The sequence below is a fragment of the Martes martes genome (assembly GCF_963455335.1).
Source record: "Martes martes genome assembly, chromosome: 14".
NCBI classification, from domain to species: domain Eukaryota; kingdom Metazoa; phylum Chordata; class Mammalia; order Carnivora; family Mustelidae; genus Martes; species Martes martes.
The window spans coordinates 5,055,826-5,075,727 of record NC_137902.1 but is presented as its reverse complement, the minus strand read 5'-3'; the positions used below and the strand labels follow the sequence as shown (position 1 = coordinate 5,075,727).

Here is a 19,902-nt window from a genome sequence, read left to right as displayed (position 1 = left end):
TTTTGAAACAAGCCACATTTGCCCTTGCCTACTTTCCTTATGAAAAAATGATGCTCTCAGGTGGTAGAGTGAGGGGAATTGAGTCATTTGGCTGCATGACCTCACTGTGTCCTGATCAATACAGATGCAGCGTGCCGAGGAAACCCTCCAGAAAGTCGTGTCTGGGTCCCGTTCACTCTCTCCGAGTCCCATGGGGGCCAGGGAAAGACTCCCTTTGTTTCTCATCTGCCGGGCAGCAACCTGCACAGTGCACTGGGCTTGAGGTTCTCTCAAAGGCAAGAGAAGCCCTTTAGCAAAATGAGGCTTTCTGCTTCCTCACTTTTCCTGGATTACATGGCTGCATTGTGATGGCTGGGTGGGCACCAGCACCTGCCTTCTGGTCTTAGCCTTTGCCATGTGTTTTGATGGAGGCTTATCATGATCGGATGTGGCTGAGCCCTGAGGGGAAGCTTTGCCTGGGAGAGAAGCCACAGGCTTCACTTGGATGCTGGAGCAGAACCTTGTTAGTGTCTAGTAAATAGACTTGCAGACCATACTTTTGTCTTACAACAGAGCCCTGTGCTTTTGCCGTATGTACAAAATTGCACAAATTCTCCAGCATATCGGATTGTCGTTATTAATGCAATTTCCATTCAGTGAGCAAGCAGTTTTCTTTAAGACTCATCTGGTGATTCCTTTTTCCTGAGCAGGCTTTAATTTGCTTTGAAAACGATAAAATGGCAAGAGTGCACACTTGAGAGGAAGGAGAACACCTGGGAATACCTGTGGCTCAAAGGTAGATTCTAGCATTCAGGTGCCCTCTTGGCAAACCCCAGCATGGAGATGTGTTGAAAACATGCATTCAGTGCAATTCCAGAAGCACCCTTGTCTCAGAATATGCATTTTGAGTTTATTGTAAAAACTGCTTTTGTACATGAATTTCTTTAGAATGGTACCTGTTAGCTATCAGTTTAGGAATTTTTTTTTTTTAAAGACTTTATTTATTTGACAGAGAGGGAGAGCACAAGCAGGGGGAGCAGAAGGCAGAGGGAGAAGCAGACTCCCCGCTGAGCAGGGAGCCTGACTACATGGGACTCAATCCCAGGACCCTGGGATCATGACATAGTGAAAGGCAGACACTTAACCTACTGAGCCACCCAAGCGCCCCAGTTTAGGGATCTTTAAAAGGATTGGAAACAGTGGGTAACTTCATGAGAAGTCCATTCTTCTGTCCACTGGTAGAATCGGTCTCTCCTTATTTCAAATCATAACTTTTGCCAGACGGTATAGTTTTCCCTTCTAGTGTTTGTATTAGACCTTGTTCTTTTCTCAGACTTTAGACATTATTTTTTTTAAAAATGACAACTGAATGCATACATGGATTCATTGTTCTTTTCTAGAAATGAGAGAGGTCTGTTGGTAGCCAAACAACGATCCCTGTCCTTGCAGAGTTTACGTTCTAAGGAGGAGAGTTGCTAGACAATGGTGATAAGCTGGTGGATCTTACAATGTTCCTGAAATAGGCAGGGTATGGGAGTCAGGTGTGATGGTGTGCACAGCTGGGCTAAAGCTTGAAATGGGATGCTGTAGGCTTAGCTCTTAGAAAAGGAGGCCTTGAAGCTGAGCAGGAGGAAGGGGAGGGAGGGAGTCGGGTGGTCTTCTAGCTGAGGAGCCTTTTTCCAAGGGCAGGGGCAGGCAGTGTCTGCAGAGGGAGGGAGCTGGTGAAGGTTCTAGGACCCCAGGGAAGTGTGGCTTGAGTAATGAGGGAGGTTGCTAGTGCTGCCCTACCCTAATACCACCCAGTGAGTGGCCTACCCTACAGAAACTCATTTTCCCACCTTTCTGGAGGAAATCCAGAAATCTTGGATCAAGGCTTTGGGTGCGGGTGCCTCTTCTAAGGACCCCATCCTTGCCTTCTGGCTTCTTTATACATCTCCCCCTCTGCGTGGCTTTGCCTGCTTCTTCTCTTCTCGTAATGACATATTGGATTAGCCGTCCACCCCCATGGCCTCATTTAACCTTCATTACCTCTTTTAAGGCCCTCTTTCCAAATAGTCGTGTTCCGAGGGTGGTGAGGATTGGGACTTTGACATATGAATTTGGGGGGGCCACAATTCAGCCTGCAATAGAGCTGGAGTTGGGGAGGGTCAGAGCAACTCAGGGATGGTCTGGGAGGCCTGAACCTTCATCCACATTAATAGTGCCTTTTTGCTTTTTAAGTCTGGTAACAGTTTTATCCCAAATAATGGTGATTGCTTTACCACAATTTGCATGTAGTCCTGCTTGAGGTTTGTGATTCTCTCCAACAAATGCCTCCTGTTGGCTGTGCTTCTCTTTAACTGATCAACCTAGACTCCTGCCTTTTACCTCTTCCTGACACCTCAACAGTTGATTTAAATTCAAAACAAGTGGGCTTCATTATCCTGGCTGCTTTTTGTTTAGACAGGAACTAGGAGCACTCCATTTCCCGAACTTTTAACTGTGTAGCCAGATAATTAGCTTGTGAAAAACATACTGAATTTTGCAAACAAGTAATGATTCTGGAAAATAATTAAAATTAGTCACTGTAGTACCACTTTGTGGATTTACCTTCCACTACATGCTGTTAAGATCTTGCCTACGCAAGATTAATAAAAAAATAAAGAAATCTTGATGGAGCATCTGTTGGAAAATGACTTCCAATTTGCATCTTCTCTATGTGACTTGTGATTCAAGTTTTGGGTTCAGGTAATGGGAAACCAATTTGATTTGTGATGGTTTCTTTTTTAATTTTATGTGCTTGGCAGATAACTGTGGTGTCCCATGATTGTCATAAGGTAAAACATTAATCTGGGGGCACCTGGGTGGCTCAGTGGGTTAAGCTTCTGCCTTCAGCTCAGGTCATGATCTCAGGGTCCTGAGATCCAGCCTCGCATCAGACTCTCTGCTCATCAGGGAGCCTGCTTCCCCCCACTCTCTCTCTGCCTGCCTTTCTGCCCGCCTCTCTGCCTACTTGTGATCTCTCTCTCTGTTACATAAATAAATGAAATCTTTAAAAAAAAACATTAATCTTAAAAATATATGAATTTTGTTTAAGGAGATTAATCTCGGTAAACCAATGTTTTGTACTCTCTAATTTAAAATCATGATGGTCACTGTTATGATCAAAGCTAAGTAATTTAGTAATTATAAAATGCAGCTCTAAATTTTAATCAGATTAGTGCAGTGGCTTCTTCTAGTATTCTCATTATGTCTATGTAGAAGTAAATAGGAAATATGAAAAACATTTACTTAACTCTGGGTAATTGCTACATATTTTAATTGATATTTCCTTAACTGTTTTCACCGAGCAGACATCCAAGAGGGTTCTTTTTTTTTTTTTAAGACTTTTTTGTTGTTTAAAGATTTTATTTATTTGACAGAGAGAGATCACAAGTAGGCAGAGAGGCAGGCGGGGGGGGGGGGGGGAAGCAGGCTCCCTGGGGAGCAAAGAGCCTGATGCAGGGCTCAATCCCAGGACCCTCAGATCATGACCTGAGCCGAAGGCAGAGGCTTAACCCACTGAGCCACCCAGGCGCCCTCCAAGAAGGTTCTTTTGTTTTGTTTTTACAAAATTTGCTATGAAGATGTCTGCAGTGTGTGCTTGTCCAGTGTGTGACATCACCTTACTCCAGGTTCCAGAGGGTCTCCGTTGTTAACATGCTAGTTCCACCCCACTCTGACCAGTGAAGCTGATGTTTCTGTTGCACTGCTGGTAGGCTCCCTGTCAACGAACTCTGTCCAGCAGAATGTGAGCTTCGGGCGAGCTCCAGAATGTGCTGCACATACAGCAGGCCTCTGGGAGTGCCTGTTAAATGAATGAATTAATAATGTGGCTCCGTTCCCCTCCTAGGAAATGAGATTTGTTAAAAATGTTACTGTTCTAAGTTTTGTTTTATTATAGCTTGTCTTACATACTTATGTTTCCTAGGAAGTCCTATTTTTACCCATTAGTAAGAATTTACAAGCATACACCTATGTGCTTTTTTGGATGCTTATTTTTTTTAAATTGTTTTTATTTATTTTTTAATTGAAATTCAATGAATTAACCTTTAATGTATTGTTAGTTTCCGAGGTAGAAGTCAGTGGTTCATCAGTCTTGTGTAACACCTAGTGCTCATTACATCCCATGCCCTCCTTAATGCCCATCACCTGTTACCCCATCCTCCCACCCCACTCCCGTCCAGCAACCCTCAGTTTGTTTCCTGTGATAAGAGTCTCTTATGGTTTGTGTCCGTCTCTGATTCCACTTTGTTTTATTTTCCCTCCCTTCCCTGTGCTCAGTTTTGTTACTGATCCATTTGCTCCTCAGTGATAAGCCTCTTGTAGTAATACCCGTAACCACATTTGTTTAGCCTCATATGTTTTGTTATAGGGATCTCTAAGTTAGGAATACTTCCTTAACATGATACACAAGATCTGTCCTCAGCTAATATTCAAGAGAAGATATCTTAAATGTTCCCACCGCATACAAGAAGTGGTAACTTTGTGTCCTGGTAGAGGTTCTCCTCATGGTATGGTCATAATCGTACTGCAAGAGTGTAAAATGTGTTAAATCAACTCATCCTGCACCTTCAGCTCATACCATGTTATGGCCCATTACACCTCCCTCAATAGAAAAATAGAAATAAAGAATCAGACCCTTTCAGCATGCCGGCTAACATCTCTAAGAAAACAAAGACATCAGGAGTCATTAGTACAACCTGACATTGTCTTGGTGGTGATGGACTGTGTCATGAATCTAGAAACAGGAATAAGAAACAGAAGCGCAGCAGTGACAATAGTACACAATTATTGACAGATTATATTTCTTTAGATCCCATCCTTCCCCCACCCCCCCAGTAACCAAAACTATTGGGAGTAATAACTAAATTCTGTTAAGTTCAATCACGAACTACACACATTAAATTCAGTCATTTCCCAAATATACAAATAAAGATAGAAAATTCAAAAGGTTTTGAAGAAGGCGCCCCTCCCAGTAGGAACAACAGTGACAAGAGCTGTTTACAATCCGTGTGACGAAACCGCAAAATATTCTTGAATGGCCTAAAAATAGACTCGAACAAAGGAATACGCATTGTATTTGTGGAAATGAGAGGGCTGATAGCCTGAGCCTCCTTGATTAATTAAAAAATTCTGTGGGATCTCAAGTTAAATCCCATTGGGACCCGTTTCAGATCGAGTCACGTGGCTGTAACGTTCATGGGCAAGAATGAATTGGCACAGCTACTCCGGAACAATAGGAAAGACGCGAGTAATGATTGGGCTCGCACCACCTAGTAACAAAGCCATTTGAAAGTGACAATAATTAAAGTGTGGTCCTGCTTTTATTAAAATTAGTCTGTTTCTCTATGTGTAAGAGCGAGAAAGAATCCTTCATAATATCAGGATTAGTTACATTTCCTTTACAGGGAATTTTATGATGCTTCATAAAAAAAATTTTATGAAATTTTCTTCTTTATGTGCGTTTTCATGGTCATACAGTAACATCCCTACTTTTCAGTTCTGCATTTTCACAGTATCTACATTTGGCGTCATCAGGACCAAGTGCACGGGTTGGAGGATTTCCGTTCACCTCCAACAGTCCCTAGTGCCCGTCTGGAGCCCTTCTCCTCCTTCTGTCACTGTCGTGCTCAGCGCTGTTCTATCCTATGGACGTAGCACAGTTTGTTCACCCATCTACTGACAGGGGATGTGTTGGGTGTCTCCCTGGCGGGAGCTGGGAATAGAACTGTCTATAAAATTTGTGTAGAGGTCTTTGTATGGACCTGTATTTTCATTTCTCTCAGGTAAATACCTAGAAGCAGGATGGATTTATCTTCTCATCAAGTAAGTATATGATTAACCGTGTAGGAAACTGCCGCAGCGTTTTCTAGAATAGCTGCATCATTTTGCCTTCAGACCAGCAATTCAGGAGAGTTTCACTTGCCCTGCATCTTCCTGCCTTTTGTTTTTTTTCCCTTAGACTTTAGGCATTCTAATAGGTGTGTCCTAGCAGCTCCTTGTGGTTTTAATTTGCATTTCCCTATTGACTAGTGACACTGATTGTGTTTTCTTGTGTGTCTTCGCCATTGGTTTCTCTTTTTCTGGTGAAGTATCTGTGTAAATGTTTTCTTTTTTGCCAAGTTTTTGATGGGTTGTTTTTATTATTGAGTTTTCAGAGTTTTTGTATACTCTGGGTACGAGCCTTCTGTCGGATAAGCAGTTTGCAACTATCCAATTCCACTGCTTGCCTTTTTACTCTCTTTGCAAAGTCTTTCAAAAAACCAGTGGTTTTAATTTGAAGAAGTCCGATTTATCCTTTTTTTCCCTTTTGTTTTAAGCTTTTTGCATCCTGAGAAATATTCACGTAACCCAAGCTCATGAAGGTTTTCTCCTGTGTTTTCCTGTAGAAGTTTTGTTGTTTTAACTTTAGCATTTAGACTACGATCTATTTTTAGTTGATTTTTGTATGTGGTGTAGGGTATGCATCAGCCCTCCTTCCCTCCCTTTCCTTCCTATCTCATTGTACCTTTTGGAAAAACCACTTGTTGGAAATGCTCTACTTCCTCATGGAGTTTTTTGGGCACTTGTTTTGAGAATCCGTGAGCCCGGTGCATGGTCAGTTCATTTTATTGACAGCCTGTTTCACCAGCGCACCTGCTCCTTTGATGCTGGTAGTTCTATAATAAATCTTAAAATCTGGTAGTGTCCTACTTGGTTCAGTCTGTCTTTGGCTGTTTCATGTCCCTGGTTTTTCTGTGTAAAGTTTGGAATTAGATCGTTGATTTCTACGGTAAACACCTGCTGGTGTTTTGTAACAGTAGATCATAGGTGGCTTCTCAACTAGGCTGATTCTTCCAGATCACGAATATATCTCTTCCCTTTTTTCTAAGGTCCTCTTTGGTTCTGTCTTGAATGTGTTGTGAGTTTTCGTATATAAACTTAGTGGCTTTAAAATAATCTTCTGTGTGTGTTTTTGTATTTTATTCTTCGTCATCACTGTCTCGGCCACCGTGAGAGCCGTCACTCATTACGTAGCCAACGACTATGCTAATATCCTTACATATGTGATCAAGTTAAACCTTTCAGGAAGCCCAGATTTTAAAATCATTGTTGCCATTGTGCAGATGAGTAAACTGAGGCTCGGAGACATGAAAAAGTCTGTTCTGCTTTGCATAGTATTCTTGGTCTCGGTCCGGTGGTGATTCCAAAATGTCTGCCTCTGGAAATTTGACTGCTGAACTACTCTTCTGTGACGCAGCTGTGTGACTCTTACCATAAAGAGAATGATACTGTGAAACGTCAGAAGGAGTCTGAGTGATTCGAAGATCCCGATTTGGTAGGGAAACAGGATGTTTCTGCTCTTCCCTTTGTGCTTTCACTGTAGGCCGTTTTGTTAGGGTGAGAACACATATGTGCAGCCGTCCCAGCATTCGGGAAGAATGCATGTGGTGGCGCTTTATATGCAAAAGACATACACCCCCATTTGGTTATACTTCAGCTCCTCAAACATTTTCCCGAGTGAATATTCCTGAATTTGGGTTGCTTAAAGCTCTTCACTTCTCCGGTCTCCCCTCCCCAAGCATATCTTAAAATAGCTAAATCATTGCTTGTGTTCCTGTTATTATATTGAGTAATAGTTCCTGGGATTGGAAAAGAAACACTTCCTCCTTAGAATTCCCTTGTCAGTCTGTAATAACTCCCTTTTCTCGTATTTGTGACATTGTGTCTTAATTAATTGTTGTCATGTGTGTCTTCTCTACTAGACTGTGGGTAGACTCTGTATTCCCTCAGTTTTTTATTTTGAAATTTTTTCTTAGATAAAGAAATTGGGGGAAAAATGATAATAGAAACCAGTAGTCTCATCAGCTAGATCCACCCTTTATGGACATTTTGCCCAAATGCATTATCTCTGCCCCTCCTCCTTGGTGGAGTTGTGTATGTGTGTCCTGTAAACTTGTTATTTACTAGACCAAGAGTTCAACACAGACGTCATGACTGGTCATCCTTGTTTCATGTATCTCCTAAGAATGATTCTGCTACATAATCTAAGATTATGACATCTATTAAAATTAACCATGATCCCTTATTAAAATGTAATTCATGACCCAAATGAAATGTCCTCATTGATTCTTTTGAAGGCCTAGGTCAGTTGTCTTGCCAGATGTCCCATTTCTGGATCTGTCCTGCATTTCCTTATGAGCAAATGTTTTTGGCACAAAACGCTACCCAGGTGATAATGTGTCCTTCGTGTGCCAACATACCAGGAGACACAGAAGAATCTGTGGGCAGGATCCAGTACTTTCAAATTGAGCAGCTATCTTCCTTTCCAGTGACCTCGACCTGTGGGTTTCAGTACCTAAAGCAGACCCTGGCTGGAATCAACCAGTCCTTTTGGGGTTGAAAGTGGCAATCTTCGAATTCTTCTATTCTGTCTAAAATCTTTTATCCATCTGTGTTTTTTCTTCTTCTCTGAGGAAGAGCTTTGCCCCTACTTCTCATCTTCCACTCCCCTCACTCATTTATCAGTCTATCAGTTTAGATTCATGTTTTCAAAATTTAGTGTTTATAACCCTTCTCTCCTACTATTCTTTTTGAAACTCAGTATCCCGACTGCCCCACCTGTAGCCAAGGGAGCCTCATCAATCATCCTTCTGTGTCCTCTTGACTTGGTTCCCCTGGTGTGGAAGAAGGTTGTGTCTCTGGCCCCATGTGTGCTGGTCTGGGCAGGGCTCTTTTTAGTCCCCTCTGACCTCCCCCCAGGAGCCCCATCTGCCAACACACACTCACGCTTAAATGGTCATTGAGTGTTGCACTTGTTAATACTCTGCTCCATTCTGAATCTTCTTATCATTTCGGCCTTATTCTCTCAGTTTCTTCTGGTGTGTTCCAGGTGACCCCACTTCCTGAGAATCTCAGGAAACTTTGATTTCCTCAGGTCTGTGGTGAGGTGGAGACGGGTCAGGACGGAGCCCCAGTGGGATGTGTTTTCCTTTACACACCTGCTAGACAGGTACATTGCTCTGCAGAATTCCTCTTGGATACACCCAGCTTGAGTCACACTTCCCCACAGCAGGAGACTTTTAAAATAAGTATCAGGGGCATTTAGCTTCCATATATACCTTTGGGGGCATAGAGTCGTAAGCAGACGAACTATGAGTGCTGTATTGTGATGTGTAGTGTTTGAGCACATATCTGCTCATTATATGTGTGTATATATATATATAATATGTGCATTTATGCATAATAGGTATTAGAAATAATGTTATTATAACAGATTTTTCTATTATATAATAATCTCATATTTCAAAATATATTTTATCTCCTTATGATTCGTGAACTTAATTTTTGTAACACTTGGCATAGTTTCCTCTTTACCCACACATCCAACCAATATAAATAATATTGAGGATAATATCCTTTATGATTCATGAAGAGGAATTTCATCTTATCCCAGGAAGTTTCAACTGTAATCTATAAGTAGGATGATGATAGTCTCTTTTATGGACAGAAGTCAATTAAAGGAAATGTGTAGGCATATTGATCCTTCCTTCAATGGTAAAATTTTATTATGTCTGAATTATCCTTGTTTCTACTACAGTGTGTTTAAAGATGCTGTATTTCATGGGAGAAGATTTGGAAAATCCTAAGCTCTGTAAGGCTTTAATATTATCTGATTGCCGAGTTTATGAAAATAAATACAAAATTTTCTGCTTTACTCTCTGACTTGTGTTAGCAACAAATGGGTTATATTAAGAAGTAGTATACAAAGTATGTATTCTTCATTGTATCCTAACGTTTAATTGTATATGTAGAATTTTATTGTAATTTATTTTTGTCCTCTGTAACAAATGTGAATATGTATTTAATTTATTGCATTGAATAAGTAGCAGATAATTGTTATGGGTAACTTAAGATCCAGATAGTTCCTTTCGGAATGTTTGGCCTATAAACGTCTTCCTACAATTACTGCCATTGTAAAATAGAAATTGATTTTGTTTTTAAAATTAGATTTCTTTCCTTATAGTGTCTGTGATAATATGAAATACCAGTACTCTATGAACTCAACCAGGCACTCAATTTAAATTTAAGATACAGGTGTAATTTTGGTACTAGGAGTGGAAGAAAGCTAATGGATGATATTAGTGTAGTCTCTCAACCATTCCATTTTTAATTTCGTGTAGTTTCTTTTTACCAACATTCCTCATTTTATGGTCCTTCATAAAATAAGGAATTGCAATGTTTTGGAAACTAAATTAATAAAAAGATGCCCATACATTGGATAGAGGCTTCGTGGGATTGAATTGCTCTTGAAATGTGAAAAGGAACATAACACAGTCCTCAGTTTTACCATGGATTGTCTTTCTGGAAAAGTGCACTAAGTTCAAATGTTGTGAATGAATACTCATTTTTCTGAGGACCTTCATTTTAACAATAGAACCTGATTCGGTCTTTCAATTACATCTTATGTTACATCAAATATTTAATTAACAACGTATGAAATACCTTTATACAAGTACAGCGATGACTTGTGCCTTCTGATGTATTTTTCATGGTACGCTTTTCCTTTCATTTTGCAGCATGTTCCACCTCTGCATTTTCAATGTTAATTTCTTCTCTATAGTTGCCCTCCAATCCTGAAAGGGTTAAGATGTTTCACATGACATGGAAACACATAAGTGAGAAAATTTAAAGCAACAGGGAAGAACTGTCATCTGTGTATTTCAAAAAATCTAAGGAGAAAGAACAACTTCACAAGGATCATAGAATTTGGAAATATTTTCCCGAGTATTTACTGTTATTTTACATCTGAGTAGTACATTTCCTTGGTTGATCAGGGCAACTCTTCCCTTTCCTTTTCTCTTTAATGTTTTAGAATCATTGTTTTATCCCTAGTATTGTGAACTCTCATAATGAAGAGTCTTGGTTCTGCTTGACGCTCAGTGTGTGCCATTTGAGAATAATTATCTCATTTAATTATTTTCTATCTTTAAAAGTTTTTGACAGCTTTATGGAGATATAATTCACATACTCTAAAATTCATCTATTTCAGGTGAACAGTTTAAGTGTTTAGTATGATCACAGAGTTGTTTATTACCATAATCAACTTTAGATTATTGTCATCATCCCCCAAAGAAATACGAACCCATGAGCAGTCACTTCCCATTTACCCCCAACCTTGAGCTCTTGCCCTTCACTAATTCCTTTCTGCCTTTATAGGTTTGCCTATTCTGGATCTTTTCTAGCAATGGAATCATGCAGTCTGGGGTTATCCGTGATTGGCTGGTCAGTTTCTACAGCGCTGCTGGCTGGGATTTGGATAGGGAGTGCACAGAATCTGTATGCTAATTTGGGGGATGCCACCATCATAGCAATATTAAGTCTTTCAATCCATGAACATGGGGTATACTTCCATTAAGTATTTTTTTTTTGGTGTTTTTATAAATAGAGTTATTTTCTGAATTTCATTCTTGGGTTGTTCATTGCTAGTGTATAGAAAGGCAGTTGTTTTTTATATTTTGATCCTGTATCCTGCAATCAGCTGAACTCGTTTATTCAAATAGTTTTTATGTGGCTATCCTATCATTTTATAAAAACAGCTTTTGTCTCTCCATTTTCTGTGTTTTTTCTTTCTGGAATCCTTGCCTATCAGATATTGAGCGTTTGTTGTTGTTTTTAGATGTTATTTATTTGAGAGAAAGAGAAAGAGCGAAAGCGGAGGGGAGGAACAGGGAGAGGGATATCAGACTCTGTGCGCTGAGTTCGGAGCCCCAGGCAGACCTAGACCCCATGACCCCAAGATCACAGGAGCAGAGCCCAAATCAAGAGTTGGACACCCAACCGATCAAGCCACCCATGCGCTCCAGATACTGAATCTCTTGAATGGATTCTCTGATGTTCTTACTCTATGTGTGTGTGTGCATCGTTTTGTTCCACTCTCTGGAAGATTTTGTTTTCCCTCCCCATGTTTGGTTAAAATGTTTATTTCTGCTATTGTAGTTTGAATATTCCAGAATCTGTTCTTGGTCTTTGTTCCTATTTTTTATAACATTATGTTCTTATTTTATGGATATAATCTATCTAATCTACTTATAGTAATTAATATAGATCTTTGAATTCTCTTATATATCCCCAGGTTTTTCTTTCCTCTGGGTCTGTTTTTGCTTGTTCGTTTTGGTTTCTCTTACTCATGCTTGATCAACTTCACTCATGAGGCCACGTGGTCTTGATCAGACTTTCTGTTTCCCATGTGTGCATGGAGGTTGGAGGGGCAGTGAGCCTGGGTGGGCTGAACCTCTGTGGGCAGACAGTGCATATGCTCCTTTGGGCTGGTCAGTTTCTCCAAAGAGGATTCTTCTGGTCCCTTGTCCCAGTTTGATGTGGGTCTGAGACCGGTGGAAGGGGTTCATTTAAATGTCCTTGCTGCTATGTGGGAGCTGGGCGGAACAGAGAGTGGGGAACATAACGGTGTTTGGTTGCCTGTCACTAGATACTTTCAGCCAGGTGGCTCCTGCCCCCATTTCTCTCCGGCTTTGTCAGGCACCCCTCCCCTTGCCGGGAATCAACATGTGGTCCCCTGCCTGGGGGTGAGCGGGAGCATCCCCTCGGTGGACGTGCTGGGAGTGAGCACATTGGCACCATTGATTTCCGCCTCATAATGTAGCCTTCGCTTTCTGAGTCTTCCTAGGGCTCTGTGCCTGGAATCGGCAGTTTCCTGTTAGAGGATCATCCCCTTCCTGCGTCCGGGGCGCTCGATAACCATTCATGCTTCCCTCATCAGCTTCCAGAATTCTCTTGTCTTTAGCTGTGCCTCTCCTCAGTCTCTTCGTCCTGGTGGGTTTGTGAGGTGAACGGTGTTCTCTGTTGTCTGCTTAATGTGAGGAAACAGAGGTGAGGTGTGTTTGGATTATCTTTAATTCTTCATGCAGAAGCCCTGAGGTATATTTTCACAAACATCATCTCTACAGAGACTTTGGAGAAATCTTTGGGCCAGGGAACATTTTGAGGTATTCCTCAAAATGTTTTGTTGTTAACATTTTGGACTCCCTATTCTTTTTTAAATTTCTTCGTAGCAAATAGAACCCTTACACATTTCCCTTGTGGTTTTCCCTTTCTGAATACAGAAAGCCTCAGGAGCCCTGGAGCTTTCCCCTTTGCTGTAACAAGAACTCATCCATCCAAGTCTTGCCTGCCTTTGGAATGGCAGACCCTGCTCTCAGTTCTTCCCTTTCCCTACTTTCCGTGCTCATAATGTAGCTTTACAGTATTGGTTCTTTGGTTTGAATGCCCCGCAAAATGAAAATCAGTTTGCCAAGGCTTCCATCTTCGCACCCGTACCACGATCCTTGCCTGGTGCCGCTGAGCGCTGTATCCCACCTGTTGAGGGTTCCTTTTTCTTTCGTCTTTAGTGATGATCATGAGGTCTGTTTTCATCACCATGCCTGAAACTTCAACATCTAAGCGAGAGTTTCTCTTCAGAGTGCTTAGCTCGGTGAAAATGTGTTCAGAATCTTTTAACAAGCCATCCCTGGAAGTCAAGAAGCGTAATCCCAGACTTCAGTGGATCTGGGACCTGGATCCCGCCCCCCCCATCCCGCACCTGGGGCCGCTGGGTCAGTGTCCCCAGCTCCCTCTGCTGTGGCTTGAAGCTGCCCCCAAATCCCTTGCCATTTGGAGCACTTTGAAGAGAGTTAAAATTTCTGCCTGTACCATGTGTCCAGAGAGAAGAGGTGGGCTGTGTGCCAAGTGTGAGCTCCAGGGTCACGAGTACCATTTTTGTCTCGATGACAGAACCGCCAAGAGCGGTTTCCTACAGCACCTTCACGTTGCGTGGCTACCCTGCGTTTTAGTACAGAGAGGAGGCGTACACTCCCAGGACTGCTCCGGGCCAGGCATTTGAATCCTTGGGGTTTCTCCTTCCCATTCGCGCACTCACCCTTAGCCCTTACACAAGGCAAAGCAGACAAAGATACTGTTTCCAGGGTAGGTCTCGTCCTTGATTCCCATTCTCCCAAATGTGTCCTTTTCAAAAATCTTTGGCTTTTGTAACCTGCGGTGACTTAGTAGATTCATTTGCAAAATGTCCCCTCCTCCAAGGGAAGTGTTTGATTCTGCCTGTTAGTCGTTTTTCCTGTTTCCTCTCCTGCTTGTCTATCTGCCTGGTGCCCCGGGAGTCCAAGCAGCTTTAACACCGGAGCACTGATGCATGGACAGGGTGGCCCGCCGCTGAGATTTTTGAGGCTAGGGGAGCCGGAAACACGGAACTCAGGGACGGGGACAGCTGGTTCCTGCTGCCAGATGACATCTTTTTCTCTCAGGACCATCTTCTAAAATACTAACCTATTTCCAGTTTACAAAAATAATTTAGTTTTGCCCTCCAGCCCCTGATGACTATTTTTTCCTTCTTTCTCTTCCTTGTTGTTCCTTTATCTTTTTTCTTTCTTGTGCTGTATCCTTTATCCTGCTGAAATATGGCTTATGTAATTATCTCCATGCTTGTTCCTCGAGCATTTTCTCATTTTATTAAAATATTTCAGATTTGCATGTTAACGTTTAATGTTTTCATGGTTGCACCACGTTCCACGATCATGCTCTGGGGGAGGGTTGCCTGATTTAGCAAACAGCAATACAGGGGACCCGGTTCAACCTGAGCTTCCGCTAAATGATAAAGGGCTGTGTTTGTGTATGGTGTCCCATGCAGTATTTTCCAGCACAGTATTTGGGACATACCTATTTTTCTGTTGTCCACCTGAGATTCCAAATGAACTGGGCACCCTATGGTTTATTCCGCCGTCCTACAAAACATCGTATTGTTTAACACAGTTGCTTATTTTTCAACACAATGCACGTATTTTCAGCAACGCGATGGACATCTTTAGGCATAAAATTTCATATTTTGAATTAATTTCCTTAGGTGGATTGTTAGCAGTGGAATTACCAAGGAGATGAGTATTTTTTTCTAAGACTTCAAAGCTGTTGCCAAATCGCTTTTTAAAAAGGTTATAGCAATTTATGCTCCCACCAGCAGTGTGTAAGAGTGCTTGTGCCCTGCCCCCTTGCTACAGGATCCTCACTTAAATACTCCTTTGCTCTTCTGGCAGGCAAATAATGATAAATCATTTTCATCTGTGATTACTAATGAAGTTCACATTTTTTTTTATTAGCATTCTGTGTCCTGATTTTGAAGTTTTCTGCAACCGTATCCTGACTTCTCTGCTCCTGCTTTGCATTGCTTTGAACTGTAAGGAATATGTCTGATCCTTATTTATTTCCTTGTGTTTACTCCGCCGCTGGGGCTAGACCCTGGTCCCCATGCTCAGGTTTCAGGATGAGTTCTGCACAGTCCTCACCAGCCTACCCGCCAACCCACCCATTGTTCAAAAGCAAAAGCTTCCTAAGACTTCTAAATGCTTTTCAAATAAATCAATTAAAAAGCATAGGAGAGTAATTTTCTTTTGAGCCTGCAGCATGAAAGTTTTTTCACAGTTCTCCTCCATTGCTGCTTCTTGGGTTTGGACCGGGTTCAAATACAACTTCGGTAACCACCCGCTGGGTCCGCCCCCAGAACCAAACCCTCCTGCCCCACCCATGACCGCTGTACAGAAGAGTTCTGCTAGGTTCATGAGGGCGTAAAGCCTCATGGTCCTCACATCCCTTCCCTCTGGAAATATGGGCACCCCGTGCGTGGGCCTCCTTTCCAAAAGCATTGCTATGGATTCCAACAGGCATGTTACCCTGTTCCTGCTGGGGTCCAAAGCTTCAGCCTAGTACAGAGTACAAAATAGCAAGATTTGCTTCCTCTAAGGAAGAAAGTCTGAATAGTACACATGTTCTGGAATATTTCTGTAGGTGAACTAAATAGCACCTTTGTACTCCCTGGCCTTTTGACCTCTAACTCGTGGTATTGCCCTGCCTCTGTGTCCCTCCCTAGGCATCCTCCCGATTAGTCCTCATCTCTATAAAGTAAGAGGCCTTTGGCTTGCCTTGAAAGTGCTACGTTCTCCTGACTTATTCATTTTATGCATTGTGCCAGCTAGCCCAGCCTCGGCCTTGCATGAAGTTCGCAGCATTCTGTGGCAATCTGCTCCCTTTATCGAGTATCTCCGTACCACCTGCTCGAGGACCTGCCCGGGCTCCCGATGCGCCGCTTTTTCTCCTTGGTGCTGCTCCACGCTCCTGCTCTTGGCATTCTCAAACCTGCTCTGGGGCCTCGCTTTTCTTTCTTTTGACTTGATATTGACATTAAGTACTGGGGTATTCTGCATCGAATTATCCAAAGCTGGCTTTGGGATTTTAGTGATTCTAATGTGGAAGCCCCCATTTTTCAACTGTTTTGACCTGCAGTGAGGTAACTTGAGCCCCTGCCAGGTGCATCTTGGCCAGTTCAGGCCCCTTCTTGCTCCAGAAAAGCTCCTGGTCTCTGGAGGAGGAGCCCAGCCACAGAAGGCTGTGTCGGGGAGGAAATTGGGGGTGCCCAGTGACGCCCTCTTCTCACCCTCCTACAACTTTCTCTGATGCCTGTAGGAATGTGAGTCTCCATCTCATGTTGGCCATCAGCAGCGACCTCAGATTTCTTAGAAAAAGAATTAAAATGTATATCTGGAGAAGAGGAAAGATGTTAGCTCTGCTGCTAGGCTCCCACGCTGCCAACGGCAGCACTAGGGCCATGCCCAGCTTTGCCGCTAACTCATGGGTGGGGGGCACTCAGCCTCAGTCTTACTGCCTGTAAAATGGGTCAAGAAGAGAATCAGTGGTGGGTTTGAGCAAGGCTTCAGCATAGCCCTCGACACATGGTGGTTGACTGACACATAATATCACGAAGACCCTTATCCAAGAGCTAGCTAGCGTCTCGTTAAGAGTAGAGAGACAAAGGCAGGTTCTCCTGAGCTCATGGGAATGCCAAATATTTACATATTTCAAAAGTTCATCTTCAAAGACATTGTGCCATTTTACAAATCATTCCTCCAGCAGAAGAGAAGCATTCTTCATCTCTTCTTTTTTGTTGTTGTTTTTTGTTTTTAAAGATTTTATTTATTTATTTCACAGAGATCACAAGTAGGCAGAGAGGCAGGCAGAGTAGGGTAGGGGGAAGCAGGCTCTCTGCCAAGCAGAGAGCCCGATGCGGGGCTTGATTCCAGGACCCCGGGACCATGACCTGAGCTGGAGGCAGAGGCCTCAACCCACTGAGACACCCAGGCGCCCCTCATCTCTTCTTTTGAAATCTATCTTGGAATCTGAATCTGGGCAATTCTCATCATTCACAAGTAATTTACATTTCTGTGCAAACAGAATCTCCCGTAGTTCATACTTGTATTTGTTCAATTTGCGTCATGTACCCTTTGGGGACTCATTTGGAAGCATACATGTGTATTAGAGGAATACAGGGGATTGGGGCAAATAGTGGACTGTCCCGTTCACTGTCGAGTGTGTGTTAGATTCATGCAGAGGACATGGGGGTATCGAGTGTGCTGCTTGTAGGAGTGGGGTTCCTAAAGGAACGCGGTCTGGGAACTCATTAAATAGGGCAAAACTGGGCATAGTCCTGTACGTGTGTCTCATCCTACAATTGGACCATACTTGTACTGGTTTAGTGGGAGAAAATATATGTCCCATGTCATTAATTTAGATGAAAATATGGAAGAGCAAGGATGGCTTTTAAGATATCCTGTGACCCCCAGAAGGGGTAGATGGTGGACTGTGGCAACACGACCACTTGGCCCTCCACCCACCCCGCAAGCTCAGTCCCCTTCAGTGCACATACATGCACATGTGCATGTACACACACACACACACACACACATACCTGCCTGTGTGCATACCCACGGTTGCACACATACCGGCTGCCTCTTCATTAGCTGCTTTGGTCTTGCTGTTTTCTCGAGGTCTTGATTCTGTTGGTTGGTTTCTGTGTTCCCTCTTCCTCTTCCTTTTCTGCTAGGAGAAACCCTTCTCTCGCCCACTTTGCATTCTGATGAGCCTGCCTGCCTCTTCACATTCTTCTTGTGGACGAGAATTGGACCATAACTCATTGTGGAATCGGTGGTGATTGCCTCCAAATTGGCCAAGGGGGACACAGGCAGAGTTTGAGAAATAAAAGTCCTCTCTTTGCCATGGCCCAAGAGGAAAGGCTGCACACGCGGTCCGCCCAGTAACAAGAGCAGCGACTTTCCGTGGAGCACCAAAACAGGAGCGGCAGTGCTTTCAATCTTGTCTCTAATTTTTGCATATTTAATGCAAAACATATTTAGAGCTTGTTTTTCCAGCCTCAGGAAGCATTTAATGCAGTTCGAGAGAAGGAGGTGTAGCGAAGCCCAAGATGGTGAGGTCGGAGGGCCCGGTCCTCTTAATGCCAGCCATCCAGCCAGGAGGCTGGAGCTTGGGGACCCGCTGCCCATGCCCCTGACCGTTTCCACGACAGAATCTTAGTTGATACCAACGTTTCCTAGGAGTGGTGTTCTCTCCCCGTCTGACTGATTCTTCTCATTCCTTTACAGGGAAATTTTGTGGCTTGTATGACAGCGATTTTACGACAAATGGAAGATTATCATTATGCCCATTTGATCAAGACTTTTGGAAAAATGAGGACTGACGTTGTGGTAAGTGTGACTTTGGCCCTTTTCATAGGAGTATGTTTGGGGGCCAGCGTTATAGGCAAGACCCTGTTGTCGGTGTTTCCATTTTAAGTTTGATTTTGCGTATGGGGACTGATTTAAGTATGAATTTGCGTGGGGACTTGGCTCCAGTTGGTTTGAGAAGCCACCTGGCAAAAAGGAAGCTGTGTTTCTAAGAAAATGAGGGTCCCAACACACAGACTTGTTCCTAACACTGATTTTGGGAGTGACTCAGCATGTCAGCCCAGAAAGGGCTTCCTTATGCTCTGGGGTCACTGGAGATGTGGAGACCCTACCCATGGAGAGTGTTCTAGTAACTCCTGTTCACGTGTTGATTGGCTTCTCAATAGCAGAAGGCAGAGAGTCTTTTCAGCTGCAAATCATACTCTCGTATTAATTAGCTCTAATCATGGGAACTCATCAGCATTTCTCCAAATAATTCTTCAGTCTTCCTCAATGCAACTATGATATGGCTTAATTAGGACAAGCATGATAGAGGGGAAGTTTGTGCTTCAGAAGCACCTCCCTAACGACCTGAAATCCCGTGGCTGGACGGTAGATGTCTTCCGTGAAGCTGCCACCACACTCGGCCGAGTTCTCGGCTAGATGGTGACCTAAACTCTGGGGTCTAGTAACACACATTTCATTTCTGAGACCCCTAGATTCTTAGTGGATCTAGCAAATGCTACTAGTGTTTCTAGAACAAGGTTGGTGACACTTTACATCATTATATTTACTTTACTAAGGGAGGAGAAGAAGAATGCATGTGATGATTATTTTCCAAAGGATTATCATTATTATTATTATTATTTTTAAGATGTTATTTATTTATTCGACAGACAGATCACAAGTAGGCAGAGAGGCAGGCGGGGCGGGGGGAAGCAGACTCCCCGCTGACCAGAGAGCCTGACGCGGGGCTCGATCCCAGGACCCCGGGATCATGACCAGAGCCAAAGGCAGAGGCTTCAACCCACTGAGCCACCCAGGCACCCCCAAAGGATTATTTCTAATAAAAAACAGCCTTATTAATTGTTGCCACTCTGAGTGTGCGTGCATGCATATATATAAATTTCTAAGGAGACAAAAATGGGTCTGCACCTTAAAATCAGAGCAATTTTCCTTAAATGAAAGTGAAGGAGCAAGAATATACATGTGTTTGTGTCTCTTGGTGTTTAGTTCTTTAGCTTAAAGGAGGGGTTGCTCCGGTATGTGATCTTTATTACCTTTGGTCCTGTCACTCCTCGGCTGTCATGGCGTAGTGAAATCATGTGATATGGGGAACGTTCCGTGCCAGCAGTGAATCTGAACGGTA

At 42.9% G+C, this 19,902-nt stretch overlaps 1 protein-coding gene across 2 annotated transcripts in view; it reads left to right on the top strand.

The window, feature by feature from the left end:
- Positions 1 to 19,902, top strand: part of DOCK1 (dedicator of cytokinesis 1) — a 495,164-nt gene that overhangs the window by 289,651 nt on the left and 185,611 nt on the right. For both annotated transcript variants that reach the window (XM_080823568.1, XM_080823569.1), the window contains exon 28: positions 18,474 to 18,575. In XM_080823568.1, coding sequence (XP_080679694.1) covers positions 18,474 to 18,575 — 102 coding nt within the window. The remainder of the gene's footprint in view (positions 1 to 18,473; positions 18,576 to 19,902) is intronic.